Raw genomic sequence first — 17,769 nt, 5'->3', positions numbered from 1 at the left:
ATTAATTCATCCTTCTTTCTGTTAATCTTGCCCCACACAGAGCCCTTGCAATACTGCCTTGACCTCCTGAACTGAAAAATTCCTGGATAAAGCCCTGTGTGCCCAGATCTGATCCCATAGCTGATCCCCCTTCAAGAGGAGATAAGAATAGATGCTTCCTGATCCCTTCCAACCTGAATTATCCAATGATCCTATGAACTCATCATGTTTTTCTCCATTATATAATTAGTCTGCATTCCAATAGCCTATTTTATTAATCAGTCTTTGTACCAAGTAGCTTTGATTTATCGCATCGTCATAACTTCACCTCTACAGTATAGGATTCCTTTAGATAAAAAAGGCAACCAAGCATACATCCCATAAAACGGTAAAATATAGCCAGAGTTGTTATTATGTGGGATGAGGTTGTTGCAAATTCTATATAAAACGGGAATTCGTGCCAGGAGCTCTTCAAAGTGCCATGGCTGGCCTTCCAAGAATCTGGAAATGTCATCGCCAAGGCTAAGGAACCTTGTTTTTTTTTCCTCCTCTCTACGAACATGATGATATTTGTCTGGATCCTGGCTCTAAATCCTCCGAGCTGTGGCAGGGTGCCGAGAGGCAGGATGCTAGCTGTGCAACAGGAGGCTTGCTCTGGTCGGGGCAGCGCTCCCCATTTTCCAGCGTTGGGACACACTGCCCCAGAGCTGAGGCCGCTCTGCATCGGGGCTATCTGCATCATCTTCTAACAAAGAGGCACCCCAAAGATGCTACATCTGCTGTTGGGGGTCAGAGAGGCACTGGTTTAGAAGCCATGCTCGATCGTGAGAGGTAGCGTCTCAAAAAGCCCTGCACAGGAAGGAAAGGCCTGGCTCTGTAATCTCGACTTCAGCATTTATTCATGTGTAGGCTTCACCATGCAGTGGAGCATTCCCTTCAAAATGTGGATGTTCCTCTCAAAATGTTTTCATTTTCCTATTCAAATCAAAATCAATTTTCACCAGAACACGTAATGACCCTTCTGTTATTTGAAAGATATTTTTTTCAGTGAAGTACTACCTCAGTACTACTTTTTCATCAAAAACACATTTCTTAGCTACTAGAAATGTATTTTCTTTCATTTGTTTGTCCTCAACCCTCTTGTACCCAGGAAGAGTCTCTTGAGGATCACTATTTCAAGGGTGGGAAAACTTCTACCATGTAAAAACGTGTAACTCCCAGGAATATACCACCTCTGAAATTTTCAGTTCCAAACAAAATCACAGGACGTAGGAGTAGCCCAGAAGAGGTGTTTGGGACGAAGATGTTTGGTCAGCTGGAGTAATGGCTGTCACTGCTCATTATGTGCATTTCATTGCACTGGATGATTTTATTTTGTTTCTACAGGTTCTGTTTCTGCTCATTCACATTGCTCCTGTCTCTTCCTCTGAGGCCTTTTCTTTTCCCTCCTAGCTCTTCCAAATGTTTTCTGTTCTTTGCTGTTAGTCAAACTTCTCAAAGCTACAATTTGACCTCCATTCCCAAAGTCCCCTTGCATTTCTCCCTGCCAGCTGCAGGCCTTGCCCTTTGTGGGAAGAGAGTTAGTGGTACCAGGGAAGTGCTGGAAGACCTGTCCCATTGCAGAACGGATCTAGGAAGGGTAGTGAGCAACCAAACCGGCTAAATCACGAGTTCCCAAAAGGAAGCATGGGGAAACTAGGTCAGGCTTCTACAGGATAAGCACAGAAGTACTGGATAGCAAGAGCATGCAAGGACAAACAGAGAAAAGCCGATGCAAGAAATACAACAAATAACGAGAGCGGGGCAAGCCATGAGAAATCATTCAGTAAGTACAGCAGTGGTAAGAGGAAGTCAAAGGAAAGTGGATTAGTCATCAGAGAGAGAAAGCTACTGACTGATGCTGAGAAGGCTCGGGGTGCCTGATGCCTTTTTAGCACCAGTCTTTGCTAAAAGATGTTGCTTGTTATCAGGTGATTGCCATAGTGCACATCAATGACAAAGGAAAAGGATTTCAGCCCCGACTAGGAGAGAACAAGGTGCGAAAGCATTTGGGTAATTTAGAGGTGCTCAAATTAAGGGGCTGGCTGGCCTTCAGGGGAGGCAGCTGAGAGAAGTGGCTCAAAGGATGCTGGAAACGTTGAGCTCAGGGAGGGCGACCAAGGAACGTGTTGATGGAAAAGAGCAAGAGTGGGGCCTCTCTTTGAAAAGAGCATTTAAAAATAAAAGTATATAATAATAATAATAATAATAATAATAATAATAATAATAATAATAATAATAATAATAATAATAATAATAATAATAATAATGAACGTAGCCCAGGCAGACATTTTCTTCCCAGAAAGGCCCTAGTAAAAACAGCCAAATCGCTGGCAAACAGGCAGAAGGACAAAAGAGATAAGTAACCATTAACGTGCACTTGCCAAGAAGAAATCAGGTCGAGCTGACCAAATTTCCTTTGGCAACAGAAGAACTGACCCTGTTATGGAAGAAAGGAGCGACCTTAAGTTGGGCTCTGCACACTTGTTTATGAATGAAGGAGTTCGGTTTATGCAAAAAAATGTTGGGTAGTGGGTATAAAATGCCCAAAACAGCAATTCTTGAAAGTGTGGCATGAGGATGCGCTAGCATGTCCAGCTGGCCAGTTGCTGGGAGGAGAAAGGAGGAGACCTCCCTGGGCAGGGGTAACAGGGCTGTTTCAGCAAGGAGTGGTCAAATAAGTGTGAGATGCATCCCTGGGTGGGCTGTGGGTATTGGGGTGTCAGGGTGGGACTGAGGGAAGCCACATGGAAGGGATCTGGAACCAGTGGCAGCGGCGTGGCCTTTCTGGTGTCCTGTGCAAGAAAAGGAGCTGAAGGGAAGGACAGACAAGAAGTTAACAGTGTACAGTAACTGGCTTGCAGAGACTGAATCAGGTAAATGGATGTCCACCACCGACTTGCTCTTCCATTTATATCCAGCAACGATGCCAACCTGCTACTAATGCACCCGAGTATTTTCTGCTCGCTAACCATGTTCATATGTACAAGTGCGTATTGATCTGTTGTCTCAAATAAAGAAAGAAAGAAATAACTGCTCGGTAATGCACGGGCTGCGCTCCGCGATGCAAATAGTCTGAGGCACTTAGGTGCTGAAGCGAATTGAGCTGAACACGAAAGTAACCTTCACACCTCAGAAACGACTCCGCCGCAGCTAAGGCGAGCTGCTGGCATTTATCTACATACATTTTATATTTTTTTATTTTTTTTTCCCTAACGTCGCACCGCGGCCTGCTGGAGGGGGCAACCGCAGCTCTCAGCGACGCCCCCCTCTCTCCGTACCCCCTTCTTCATCCCCCCCCGGGCCGCTCCTCCTCCTCCTCCCCCCCTCGCAGCGCCCCAGCCGCAGCCGCAGTGCACCGGGCAGGGCGCACCGCCCCCGGCACCATGCTCGCCCCGCTCCGCCGGCCCCGGCCCCGCCGGGGGGCGGCGCGGAGCCCCCCCCGGGGCCGCCCCCGCTCCCTCCCGGTCCCTCCCCCGGGGCCGAGCCGAGCCGGGCCGGGCCGGGCCGGGAGCAGGTGCCGGGGAGGCGTAGGGCGGAGCGAGGGGGGGGCCGTGCCGAGCCGTGCCGGCAGGTGGGGGCTCGGGGGGGTCCCCCCGGCGGTGGTGCGGGGCCAGGTGTGCGGGATGGGGGCTGCGAGCCGCCCGCGGAGGAGGGCCGGGGGGTGCCGCTGCCGTCCCCGCCGCGGCCGCGGGGGGACCTTTAGCTGAGCTGGGAGCGGGGAAGCCGCAGCGGGAGCTGGTGTTTTCCTCCCCTCCTTCCTTCGCCTTGCCTCCCCTCCCTCCCTCCCTCCTCCTCCTCCTCCTCCTCCTCCTCCTCGCCCAAACCGGGAGAGGAGGCGTGTTCCTACAGCCTTGCTGCACCGGTTTTGCACGGCTCGCTGTCGCCGGCTTCGCTCCGCGGGGTGGCCGGCCGATTTTTTTTTTTTATATATATATATATTATTTGTTTGCTCGTGCCTTTTTTTTTTTTTTTTTTCTCCTCCCTCTCTTCCTTTCCTTTCCTTTCTTTCCTCCCCTCCCTCGGCCCATCGCATGCTCGGATCCGGCCGGCTCCTTCCTTTTTCTTTTCGGCGGTGCCGCTCGGGGGGGGCAGGGAGAGCTGCGATGAGTGCCGCCTGACGCACAGGCACGGCGAGGGGGGGGCCCCGCCGGCAGCCGCAGCCCGCTGGGGGCCGCAGGGCGAGGGGCTCGCTCGCCGCCGCCTCCCCCCTTTCCTCTCCTCTCCTCTCCGCTCGGCGTGCGTGCGAGGAAGAGGAGGACGACGAGGAGAAGGAGGAGGAGGAGGAGGGCCGCTTCGACTCGCCGGGAGACGCCGGGGCTCGCCGTGGAGCCCCCCCTTATGTGAGCCCCCCCCCCGGGCGGCTGCATGGCGATAGAGCGGCGCCGCGAGGGCCGGCCGCTGCCGGAGGAGAACGGCTCGGTGCCGGGGGCCGCCGCCGCCCCCCCGGGGCCGCCCCCCGGGGCCGGGCTGGGGGTCGGGGCCGAAATCCAGGCGGTGCCGCCGCCCCCCTCGTCGTCGTCCGCCGCCTGCAGCCCGCTGCTCCTCGACTACGACGGCTCCGTGCTGCCTTTCCTCGGGGGGCTGGGCGGCGGGTACCAGCGCACCCTGGTGCTGCTCACCTGGGTGCCGGCCCTCTTCATCGGCTTCAGCAAGTTCTCGGACTCCTTCCTGCTGGACCAGCCGGACTTCTGGTGCCGGCAGGCGGACGGGCAGCAGGGCGACTGGAACGGCTCCCTCGTCCCCCACGGCCACGCCAACCGCAGCGGCATCTTCCCCCCGGCCACCGCGCTGCCCGGCCCCGGCAACGCCAGCGAGTGCGACTGCCACGAGTGGCACTACCGGATCAGGGCCGGCCTGGTCCAAAACGTCGTCAGCAAGGTGAGGAGAGGGGCTGCCCGAGGGATGCTCGCCCCCGCGGGGCTGCCACCCCTTGGGAGAGGCGCTGCGGGTGGGTGCAGCTAGCCGGGGCGGCGGGGAGGGCTCCCGTCGGGTCCCTGCGTGAGCCTGTGCCTACAGCCGGGCTGCTTTTGGGCAGAGGTGGTGATGGAGGTGGTGGAGAAAGTTCTGCTGAATCCCTCCCGCTTCGTAGTCTCTGCCTCGATAACTCTTTCCATAGAAAAAAAAAAAAAGGAGAAGTGCCTCGCGTGAGGTGTACGCCTCCCGAGGCACAGGGTGCTGCTCTGTTTCGTGGTTCTCCCGCTGGAAAGGCTAAAGGGGAAAATTCCTGGTGTGTGGGCCACGCTGCTTTCTACCCCTGCTTTGTATTCGCCGAGTAGCATTTGTGAAAAGCCCACCTTGCCTTTTCACCTGCAAGGCTTCGCTCGCTTATCCTGCTGTCCACACGGAAGCCCTGCTGCCCGTGTACGGGCCTCGCCGGTACTGACAGACAGCTGTAGTTCTTGGAAACGTAAGATGAAACTGTGAGACTGGGAAAGTAGCTCCCTGTGGCCGAAATCCCCCCGGCTCAGCAGAAATTACTTCCTGCGTGGAAGTGTTGTGGTGTGACTGTGCGTATCTGGTTGGGCGCGAGGAGCGGGGCAGTAATCAGATGACTGCTGTGGTTGTGCCACGGTCAGCCAGCACGCACTTGGATTAATCACTGAAAATCATTTAGGTTTATCTTCGTGTCCCTCGAAAGCGTGCGCAACGCTGGAAAAGCAAGCAGAGCAAATCCCCCCAAAGCTCAAACCCAGAATGGTTTTAGGAAAAAAAAAATAAAAAAAGAACACAACAAGAACCAAAACCCAACAAGCCTGCTGCACTCCTTCCATGAGAAAAACACAGGCACATGGTAGATGTGAATGGTGTGTGATGTAGAAGTGCATAATGAAATCTGACATTTAAGAGAAGCAGATTTTCTTCTGTTTATAACCAGAGACAGAGCTATTCATATGGTGCAGGGCTTAACACTGATGCCTGAGCGTGAAAAAATCATCTCGAAATATTCCTTTCGAGTGCAAACTGTTTAAAAAATTTTTTTTTTTTTGAAACGCTGAGAGTCTTGTGAAGGTCGTCATCAAGTTGACCACAGAAGGTCAAGGGAGAGTTGGTTTGCTATCTTGCATACTTCCTTAATAATAATAATAAAAAAGTGTTCTTTGGAAGAACTCACAGTAAAGGGCAGATCAATTTTAATGGATAAATAAACAGCTGTGGTCCCTGCTGTCTTGTTTTCTACTAGAAAGAATAATAATCATCTTTGGAGACTACATTTTTTTTTTTTCAATGCGGAGCTTTTGTTGTATGTTTGCTTCCAGAAACTTGGCAGCTTTTTCTCTTTGATTTGTAATCCCTTATAATTATAATTAGGTTGTTTTCACAGGGTCAGGATTCCTCCTTAGCTTGTGTTTTTGTTCTCTTTTGGGGTTTTCTGGGTGGGTGTGCTGGCTGTTTTTATCCTAGTGAAGAAAGGGAGGAAAAACCCAAACACAGCATCGGCGTAGCCGAATTCAGGCTCTCTCATAAACTACCAGGAGCTCCGATAGTGTGGGAGCAGTTCTTGTAGCCACTGCCTCTTCTTGGGTGCATCTCACCGCCCTTTGTGCAGAAGGGCCCCGATGATGGATTCAGGAGCCTGGATGTTCAGACCTCCCGTAACTCCCCTCAAAAATACATTTGGTTCTGTAATGGATTATGCAATGTTCTCATCTTTCTAAATAGAGTTTTATTAAATCTGCCTTAGTCTAATATACAGTCATCTGTGTGGTAGCCAGTGGTTATATTGAAATATCGTAAAGAGAGCCAAAAGTATATTAATAAAAAAAAAAATGCACTTCTGCTTGACTGTTCAGTCCCCTTGTTCTCATCCTCAGCGGCCCAAGCTCATCTCCAATGGATGCTTTTCTTCAAAAACAACAAAATAAGTGTGGTTATTTAGTGCAAAGCATATTTCCTGCTCCGCCTTCTGTCAATGAACTGGGGACAGTGACGTTTCACGTACCTTGGGAGCAGACCCTGAACTAGGATGGGTTTTGCTGTTTCCACAGCCTCATTGACCCATCCCATGGAGGCTTCCTCAGATGCCATCTCTCCATCCCCATTTTTTCAGCTGTCCCTTTCCCAGCACCTGTTCCTACGTCACACTTGGGGTTCATTGAGTCGAGACCTGGCCACCTCCAGCCTTTCTCCTGCCAGGCTGGTGGCCAGGGCCGGAGGTGGCCTCGCGTGCGCCTCGGTGAGCAGCCCTGCCCTCCTGGGCTGAGTCACGGGGAGCGTTGCTTTTTATAGTGCTGCCACTCATTGGGACCGGGAACGGTAATAAAAGACGTGCTGCTCATTATTTAATGCCGTTGAAATACATACAGCGAAGAGGTCAGATGTGTAACGTAACCACAGGAATTCCGGTGGCCGTGGTAAATCACAGATCTGAGCTCATGGCCTGGCTTGGTGCATAAATCTTGGACCTGAGCGTGGTTCATACATAAATATCTCGAGGATATGTTCTCCAGGAGAATTCACTTGTAAGGCTGTTTCACCGCTAAGCGTTTCTCTGAGGGTTTTCATCTATTCTTTGTCACATCATCACCATTATCACATCGCTCTGAATGGAGCGCAGCTCCATCACTTCTGAGATGCATATCCTCAACTAGCCTTGGGGCAAAAAGCTAGTTAAAGAAAATCATTTAAATGGGCTGTGTGTCTCACCACTGTCCAGAGGATGGATGCTGAGAAATATTCCCCCTTACTTTCTTTTTGTTTTGCGAAGGGGAAACCTGAGGTCTCCTTTTGCCTATTTGCAGAATGACAGTCCAGATGAATTACTACCATGAACGTAAAAAGCAACATAATCCCAACAAAGCATATATGGTTGTGGAACATAGCAGGACGTTGGGGTGTGTTCAGCAGGGACTTTTCTAACCCTCTTGTCAACCTCTTCAGTGGCTGAACCTTCTGTCTGCATAGCTGGCTGTAATCTTGGGGCAAAGTTCTCATGGAAGCTCTTAGATATGGGGCTGGCACTTGTTGTTTTTCCCTCCTTTGCTGGGATGACTTGTCTGCTGTGTTGAACAGCATTACGTGGTGGTATGGTTTGTTCTTCTGAACCCAAATCCGTATCATGGACACCGAGAGCTAGTGATGGGCAGCACCTGAGGCTTGATTAAATCTCAGTGGATGGTAGCACATCATCCCTTCTGCACACGCTTGTGCCATTCCAGATCAGTCCCGCTCTTGGCAGTGGTGTTGGGAGAAGTGGCTAGTTGGAGGCTGCTTTTTAATCACCCAGAACAATTATGTAATAATACTTCATGTCTGGTCACACGGGAATTCCTGTTGTGGCTGCTTTTCTGCTCCAGATGCCTTGTTTTGCTGCAATGCTGTTCCTCTTGGCTCTTAGCTTCCCACTTGATTTGGGTTGAGTCATCGTCTTTCCCAAGTAACGTGCCGTGATTTTACCGATCTACTGCTGGTTTGATCCTTCTCATTCCAGTTTGGCTGAGCCTCCAGCTAACTGTATGCACATACACACACACCAAAAAATCAAAAGGGAAGCATAATTCAGGAGACCTCCCCTTCTCCCTTGTGCTCCAGGGGCGATGCTGCCCAGCAGTGAGCTTGGAGCAGTGCTGTCTTGGTGTGCACATGGATCAGTTCAGGCAGCGACATGATGCTATTTGCCCCTACAAAGGTATGTCTTTGTCCTACCTTTTCTTCCTTTGTCCTGCTTTTCTTCCTTTTTGACAGTTCTGGCATTTTTCTGGACTGGTCTTCAGCTGATTTAGCTTGCTAACCTGGCAGATTTTTAAATACTTTTTTTTTTTCTTTTTTTTTTTTTTCCCCCTGGCTTTTCTGTCAGATTAATGAAGTGAAATGGCTCTGCATGGTGACACCTGCCCTGGGCTGTGGTGGTGTCTCATGGGATTATTGCAGGTACCTGCAAGTAACCATGAACGTTACAACACAAAAATCTCTGTGTGATAACAGCAGAGATGAATCTGGCACTGCTCATAGGGTGGCATTTCTTGGAGAAGGGGGTAGGTGTGCATTTCAAGTGCACTTTCAGAATGCAGTTATTAATTCAGAGGGATCCCCGACAAGGTCCTTCCCAAAAGGAAGGGTGATAAAGCACTGGCGTAGGTTGCCAAAGAGGTTGTGGACTCTCCTCCTTGAGGATGTTCAGAAGCCATCTGGATGTGGTCATGGGCAACCTCCTCCAATTGTCCCTGTCTGAGCAGGGGGTTGGACCAGGTGCCATCCAGAGGTCCCTTCCAACCCTGGCCCTTCTGTGAAAATCAGAGCTGTGCCACCCTTTCCAGGCACAAATGGGAGGAAATCTTTGTTCTCTTCTGTGTATCCCATAGCTGGCTGGCATCAGAAAAGACTGCAGAAATGCTGATGCTTCTCTTTTTTTTCCTGCAACCACCGGGATTTTTCTTGCCAGTGTTGGTTCATGGCTGACTAGCTTCTACTTGGTCCCAGATAATTAAACCCTTGAGTTATCGTACCCAGTGCAGTAGCTGGGTCAGAAGCAGCAAGATCAAAGCTAGCGTATTGCCCATGCTCTTGCTTCCATTTTACAGGTTCAAGGGGGTCAAGGGACCTGCAAAGCAGATTCTTGCATCAAGCAGGAGGACTGATGTAAATTTCTTTCAGACAAGGCTTTGAAACGACTACCTCTGTTCCAAACACGTGATAAAGGGGTCAACAAATCTGCATTCTGGTTATCGGGGCACTGATGAACACCACCCTAAAAGAAAGTGCGTTCCTGGCTGAGCAGCGTGCAGGATGTGGCGGGTGTTTCGGTGACAACACCCCTCTTCCCAGGTGCAGTGCAGCTGTGCAGAGTTGCTTTCTGTCTACCTGCAAACATTACGTTATCTTATGCCAGTGTGCGAGATAACCAGCTGTGATCTCACCAGACAACAAACATGTGTCTTGTGAGCTTAGATGTTCTTTCATTTATTTTTGAGGGGGCGGTATGTACACGCCAAAACACTTCTAAGCAATTGGTCTAGAAAACAGCGACTGCATTAAAGCCAATACTGCTACCAGGACTGAGGTCATCTTGGTTATCTGTTTGGTATGGATTTTATGCACTAGAGGGAACCTACGTAGAGTTAGTGTTTATTATCAGCTTTACGATAAAGTGTCTTGGATACGGGAATCTGATTTCAGCTTACTGTAAATGTGTAGAAATAATAATAATCCTCTATGAAGGTAGCTCCATCTTGCAGTGTCTTTAAGTCATCGTCAGCTTTCCAAGACTTGGTATTGAGCCTTTCCCATTCCTCATTTTCAGTGTGCGTGTGAAACCACTGCGTTTTTTTTCATTATTATTATTTGGGATGGACGCAATGTTTGAAATGGTTGGGGTTTTGTTTGTTTTTGTTTCCACTCCCCAGCAGATCCTGTATCTCAGTCATTCAGTTTACACATACTAACCCTGCCTGTGCTGCAGCAGGAATTGCAAGCTTCAGTGCATATTTACCAGCTGTTCGGGCGGTTTGAACCCAAATATCTAACGTGCTCTAGCAGTTTTACTTCTTACTCTGACCACGAGAGCACAGTTGTAAAAGATGCCATCATGGTTTTCTTAAAGCAATCTCCAAAGAGGAGGAACTGGCATTTAGAGAAGCGTTTAATTTGGAGCCAGTCCCGCTGTTTGTCATGGTAACGCTGAGATGAGGATCACAGGCCAGCCAGCTGTGAAGGTGTTCGTTTTCAATGAAAGAGCATCTGGAATAGCACGAGACTGGTGGTTTTCCTTCGCGTAGAAACCCTTGGCCATATCAACGGTGCAAAGCCTTAAATTAAAGCTTTCCAGATGAATTCTAGACAGCTGCTAAATTTAGAAGAAGCTGAAATATTTAAGCTTTTATGTACTTTGTCTTCTGTTTTCCCCATCAGCCCGCTTCTTTCCATCTATTTTCCCCTCCACACGACCTGGCATCCCTGCTTGGAACAACCCCTCGCGCCCTCTGGTATGCCTTCCTCCCCTCATGCTCCTGGTTTGGGGTTATCCTTGAGAAACTGTAGGGCCGATGAGATGAGGCTGAAGCCTTGCTGGAGAAGGTAGCTATCGTCTGTGCTGTAGGTGATGTGTAGAAGATGGGAGAATCCTGTCTGGAGAAGGAGATCCTGCAACTTTGCAGCCCTGCTGAGGTTTCCATGCTGAATTCCCTCAGCATGGTGTCTCTTGGGCTCCAGTCCCTTCAACTCTAAAATGTGTGCTTGGCTCTAAAAATGTGATTATTTTCTGTTGGCTTTTGCCAGCAGGTGACCTTATTTGAATTCAAAGTGCAAGTGCTGCTCTTGAGGCCGCAGCCTGTGCCCCTGAGCTGGTGATGAGAGGCAAGGGTGAAGGTCTTTTGGGGCAAGGGTCCCATGGAGTAGCCTGATACAAGGCGTGTGCTTCTGTCTGACTCCACCAGTATCGTGGACATCTTTACCACTCACACCATCAGTCTGTATGCACATGTAATGCTGTCCTCACTGTTGTACTGCCTGAAAGCCTTCTCAGTAGCATATTAAATGATATAAGTAAAGGTCTGTACTGCCAAGGAAGGTTCTTTGCTTTTTTAATCTCTCACCTTATCCCCAGGAGGAAAATTCAATATGTAGTGTAGAGCTTTGTTAGGATTTTTATTCTGCCTTTAATTTACAGCAAGGAGAGAGCCCCAAATGCAGGTTGTCCTACTGAAACGTGAGAACAAAAGACCAGATAAGTGAGTATTTTCTGATACTGTTTTTTGGGGCAAGTGTTTAGGTACACAAGTAACAAGGCTGGGAGAATCAGGAATGTTACTTGTAAGGTCTAGAAAACAACACGTTCACGTTATCCAGTGACATGTGGTTTAGGGTTGCTCTTGTGCACTGTTTCCACAGCACCAGGTGGTCCGAGTCCATGCAAAGGGTTTTGGTCGGGGCTGGAGGAATTCATTTTGGCTTGAGTGCTGTCTCTGTGCTACTGCTCTGGTGCTGCCCAGTCTCCTCCTGGCCTCTGGACCGAAGTCCATGAGCGTGTCTACAATGTCGCAATGTCCCAGCTACAAATATTATTAAGGATAGGGAATGTAAATTACACTGTAAGACCTTTTCCCCTGCTCTCTCTCCCAGGGCTGTGTAAAACCCTGTCTGCACGAACAATACAAGCTTGACAGACCAGTTTCTTCTCTTCATTTGTGAAGCAAGCTGAATATATTTATGCCTCCTTCCTTCCCCCTAACATTTAGTTCAGTCTGAATTAATACCAGACCCTTTTTTCCCTCTCCCTCTTCTTTTCCGTTTGCCCGGGTTTTAATGACTGTAGACCTCAAATGATGACCAGGCAGGGTCACAGCAATGATAACTGCATGTCAAAATTAATTTTTAATCTACGGCCACTTTGAACAAGTACTTCTCACGAGGAAAGGCTTCCTCTTATCGTCTCCATTTTGGAATTTCATCCCATGCTTGGCATTTTTGAGGCTTTTCCCCCACTTCAAAAGACAGCCTAATAAGAGTGTGAATTGGATTTTGCCATGCCAGCCCTTTTAAAGTTGTCTATGTGCAGTTTGTTTGAAACATGTGTTGTCCTGGAAAATGTTGGTCGTCAAAGCGTTAACTTGTTTTTGATTATCAGATGATAGCAAATGTTAATATTTAACTTAAATGTTGTGGGTGGTGTTTTTTTTTTTTTTGTGGGGGTTATGGTTTTTTAAACATATGGCTTCTATTTACAGCATTTAGACCAGTTCAAAACACCAATTTGGCAGTTTGCTCAACTTCTTATTTAGCTGGGTCACGAAGCCAGCCCTGCCAGAATGTGTCTTGCTCAGCATAAGGGTGGTCATCAGCTGAAAACTGAGGGGTGGCACTGGAAAAACGTTTTTACACGTGTGACTTGGTCAGTTGACTTGGTCTTGAAGCAAGGAGTAGGTTTTAAGTTAGTCGTTTTTGTGACAGGGACTTCCCAATGATGTCAGAACACGTGTAGAAAAGACAATCTCAGCACAGAGATCTAGAAGAGAGATGGAAATATCCTGAGTATGAACGTAGCATCCATGAAAGCTGCGAGCAAGATGTTGTATCTCCCAGCACTTTGATGTTGGGTGACATTATGGAGTTGGACAAAGCAAAGCAGATCGCATCAGCTGAGAAACGAGTTAGTTGACTAATCCTGGTAGGGTGAAGGCTGGAGAAGATCAAAATGTCTCAGAAAGAAGAGAACTGCTACTGAAAATAAAAGAAGTGGTGGAGAAGTGGGTGGTATATAGAAGCTACTAAAATTGACTTAATCGTGCTGAGTATTCACAAGACTGTCATATGATTAACAAATCATATTTTAATTGTTAGCGTATTAGTGATGATTATTTACTTAGCAAACTTCCTTCTTCCCTGTCCCAGTGGGGAAAAGAAACAGATCTGTGATGAGAGCAAGGTTGGGATCAGAAGAAGCTAATTGCTTCTGATTAAAACGTGAAACTGCAGGATAGATGAAATTTGGCTAGTTTTGCGTTTTATCGGATGGCATCCTGTCATCTTGGGGTTCTGCTGATGGATAGCTCGGAGGGTCTTTTCTGCTTACGGCATGAAGCGAGGTTGTTTTAGTGCAGAACAATCAAATGTAACCAAAAGCCACTTCCAGATTAACCTAATCATGCTGCTCCTGGAGCCGTGTCACCGCGGTGTGGAGATGGCTGTCCCAGGTGAACTGTGACCAAAAGGTTTGAGGATACTGCAGGAATGTTCCCGTCATTGCTATCGCCTCGCAGGGCGTAGCGGGGCCAACCTGTTTACCTTGAGGTAATCATTACACAGGGCGATGACTGGGAGCAGCTTGACGTAGCCAGTGCCTTAGGTTTCCTTCCTCACGACGGAGCTGAAGTTTGCAAAGCAGGTGGAAACGCTGTTTTATGTATCAGTGTTCGCCTAGCGATGCATGATAGCGTGGCACCAGTCCCACGTGCTTTAGTTTTAAGGCTGAAATACCAGGCTTTAAAAAGACACGCTTCAAAACTTAACGTGGAAATATCACAGCTAAGTCATGCTTATCCAAAGGATGTATTTCGGCAACTTCAGCTGGGTTAAACTTCAGCAACTGTTAGGTAAACCCGGGAAGTCTGTAGTTGTGTACTGTTTTGCAGGGATGGGAACTGTTTTCATAGGTACATGAAACTGCTGTCCTACAACAGCACAAGGTCTAATTATATCTTTCTGGGAAGCCTGCTGAGCACGTGTCCTCTGGCTCACGCGCCCTCTCCTCTTTCTCTGTCCCCTCTGCCCCCCTCTGCGTGTCCCCAAAACCCTTGGCTTTGTGGCAGCAGTCAGAAGGAGCTGCATTCTTCAAATTGTGCAAAAAGTGCTACTGTGGTACCAGTAATATTTCCTGCTACCCCAGTAAAAGTTCACAGAATCACAGAATCACAGAATTTCTAGGTTGGAAAAGACCTCAAGATCATCAAGTCCAACCTCTACCTAACGCTAACAATCCCCACTAATCCTGCAAACTTGGGCAGTTGTAAATCCCTCAAAATACCAGGCTGTGCTTGCTCAGGAGAAATTTTAGTGGGAGGATTTATCTTTAAGAAGTCCAAAGCACTTGGGCATTAGTTGGAGATTTTCAACAAAAGCATCCACCTACAGTGAAGTTGAAGAAAGTCGGATGTATTTTGTGCTTGGAGGTCATGCAGAAAAAAAATGGCTTGGAAGTCAGCTGTCTGCTGTGTCTTGAGTTTGGGCATTGAAGCATAGGTGGTGTGGGTTTCTTTGAGGAGGTGCTTAAAGAAAACACAACAAAAACTCTCAATAGCTGGCTTGTTGGCTTTTTTGTTCTCCTTTTCCATGTATGTTTGTTTTGTTTTGTTTTTGTTTTCAGTGGCTCTTATGTTTTCCAGGTAAGTCCAGTTGTGCCTGCTAAGAATGTAGGGCTTTTGTAGGGATTTCCTCCCATCAGTGGGAAAAATGTATTTTGGAAGACAATTGCTTCTGAGTGTGGCTGGCCAAAGAAAGAGAAATTTATTTATTTTTGCCTCTTCTTCTGAAGTCTTCCAGGATTATTTGGTTAATTTTTTTTGTTCCCAGCATTGCCATTTTGAAATTCTTGGTAGTTGCACCCAGCTGGCTGTACTGGTCAAAAATGCCAGGTGTTCCCATGAACACTTTATTGATGCTTAAAATGCATTTGGGACTGGGGAGTGTTCTGGCCAGCTGTGAGCTCAGCTGAGAAGCGTTGCTACCCTGAACCTTGAAGATTAAATAGATTAAATGCTCTGTCGTTGCCACTGCTGGCAGGAAGGAGAGATGCTGAAAGTGTGCTGGGGCTGGCCCCATGGGTTTTTGTTTTGTTTTCCAGGAATGTCTGTCAGTAAAACCACCCCGATTTTGTGTTGCAGATGGGCTGTTGTGTCTCTCTGGGAATCTTCTCCTGCAGCCTCTTTAGTGTGGCATAACTGCACCGTTATTTCCTGTAGTGCTGAGCATTGTGCCATTTTCTGGGACTTGTACATTTTATTTAACGTTACAAACAAAGCCAGGTTGTCATTTCTGGCCAGGGGCTGAAGTGGGGAGGAGAGGAGCACTGTCCTCGAGGGAAACCTTGTCACGGTTCCTTCCAGTGGCCGTGACTGTGAGCACTGCTCTGGTTGTTGAGTACTGGGAGAAGCGTTAGAGAGAGGTATCTTAGGGTAGAACTGACTGTTCTGCTTCTCTGTATTTACTTATTTATTTGTGCATGCACTGTTTTACTGGTAGTGCTTGGTCTGCTCAGTTGGAGCTTTTCTTCAAGAATCTGGAGATGGTTTTGCTTTTTGTAATATATATTGTATGAAAAACACCACCTGATTCTTTTTTTTTTATTATTGTTTTTGCTTTTATATGTAGCTTTTTTTAAAAATAACTTTGTGGTTCATATTTTTTTTTTGGAAAAATACTCTGAGAATGTGAAGGCATCATAAATTTAAACTCTGGCTATACAAGGTACTTACATAGAAACAGAGAGAAAAGATGGATGCTAGCGCTGTGCAGGGAAAACCGCCAGGGTCTGGTTATGAAATGATGAATCGGGAAGGAGAAGAACAAAGAAAGAGACCCATCATATGTGGACCTCCGTGACAAGTGATCGATTCTTATTGCCACTTAGAGATTTTAAAACCGCCATGAAACACACAGGGGGGCATGGGGCTTCTCCCCAGGAGGGATTTGGGGCTGCCCTGTCAGGCTGTGGCGTACATGCCACTTAGAGGCCAGGGATCCTAAAGTGGAGCCTTTTCTCCAAGGGTCAAGATAAACTGACATGCAGCAGATTTTAAATTTGCATTTTAGGTAAAACTTTTGCCTTAACTTCACTACAGATCCTGATTTGCTGCATGAGCCCTGCCCAGACTTCCATCTCTTGCAAGGAAGGTGCAGGATGGTTACATCTTGGGTGCATTAATTTTTGCCGTATGTCTTCTGAAGCGTGTTTCAAATAGTCCCCCAGCTTGACTTCTGGTTTGAAGCACGGTGACTCACAGCACGGGTAGTGACTCACTGCGATCAATTAAACATTAGGATCCTGAAGGTGTGACTTCTTAGGCTTTGGCAAAAAGCGCTGTCACAACATGAAAAAAACACTTGCGATGCATTGCACATCTGCATAGGTGGCAAATTCTCCACATTGCTGTACTGCCACAGAAAAAAAAGCTTTTTTTTTTTGAGATCCCTCTCCATGTTTTGCATAGTGGATTATATTTATAAGCATAACCTATCAGCTCTGTACATCACTCTATCAGACCTCTTGCGTTAGGAGGCTAGAGGACAGAAAGAAAGAGAAAACAGAGGGGTCACTGTAAATTTAGCAGCACCTTTCCTTCAGGCTGGGAGCTGCTAACTCCCAAATGGGACACCAGGGGATTCTGACAGAGCAGCTACAGGATTTTCTGGTCTCGCTGCTCCTAACACGTTAATCTACCTTTTGTATGGGGTGATAGGGGATTACTGGCTAGACTCTGGCCAAAACAATCTCCTGGTGCAGATTTACTCGGAGTGCCACTTGAGCTGTCAGCAGCACTGCCTGTCCTAGCGTGCTGCAAGATGGGAACCTGTGAGGGTTTTCTTTCTATGTGAAAGCTGAGGCTGAAACCTCAAATCTGTGTATGGTACCTGTTTTGTATACCTGGTAGATTTATGCTAGACCCTAGAATAGGCCTTCAGCTGAAGGCAGCAAATGGTCAGACATGGGATTTGCCCAGAAATGGATGGTTTTGTTTTCAGAGGGGCTGAGGGGCTGGGTAAGAGCCTTGTAAACAAGCAGACGTGTGGTTCCCAGATAGCTTATCGGAGGGAGCGGGCCTGCTCAGGGCACTGCTGAAGGGCCTGCTGGGAGTTAAACTTTTCTTCTGCTTTCAAACTCTTGCTCTGTGTGCCAAAGTGGACAACTCGGTGTCTGCTGTGTTGTCCCGGCCTGAAATTTCACAACATGAGGCTCAGGCTCCTCCAGCCATGAACCTTCACCTATGTGTGACCCAGCACTGCACGTTCCCTGCCCGGGCTCCGCGCGAGGGCCAGCAGCGGCCGGCTGTGGAGATGAACAGGATGTATCTGCTTTGTTTGCTTTCCTTGTACTTGGATGGCATTACAGCTCCTCTGACTGCAATAATGTGACAATGAGCAACTTGCAGTGCTTGCCTTTTAAAAATATTTGTGTATAAATATGACTGTTTTTAATATGCTTAATTTCTACTCTACTTTCAAAAGTGATTTCTCACTTCTAATCATTGTACAGACCTTCTGGATTGTGAAAATAAGCCCAGAGCATTTGAAAGCCTGCCTGGAGCTCAGAGGTGCCTCCTG

General features: G+C 47.9%; 1 protein-coding gene across 2 annotated transcripts in view; it reads left to right on the top strand.

Moving 5' to 3' along the window:
- The first annotated feature begins 3,447 nt into the window (after window positions 1-3,447).
- SLC22A23 (solute carrier family 22 member 23) overlaps window positions 3,448-17,769 on the top strand; it is a 98,402-nt gene continuing 84,080 nt past the window's right edge. Inside the window, exon 1 of one of the 2 annotated variants that reach the window (XM_084282471.1) lies at window positions 3,448-4,899. In XM_084282471.1, coding sequence (XP_084138597.1) covers window positions 4,387-4,899 — 513 coding nt within the window. In that variant the 5' untranslated portion in view covers window positions 3,448-4,386. The remainder of the gene's footprint in view (window positions 4,900-17,769) is intronic. The other variant, XM_084282472.1, reaches the window with a different exon arrangement.

Source organism: Netta rufina (genome assembly GCF_964035555.1).
Source record: "Netta rufina genome assembly, chromosome: 2".
NCBI lineage: Eukaryota > Metazoa > Chordata > Aves > Anseriformes > Anatidae > Netta > Netta rufina.
This window is presented reverse-complemented; position numbering and strand designations above follow the sequence as displayed.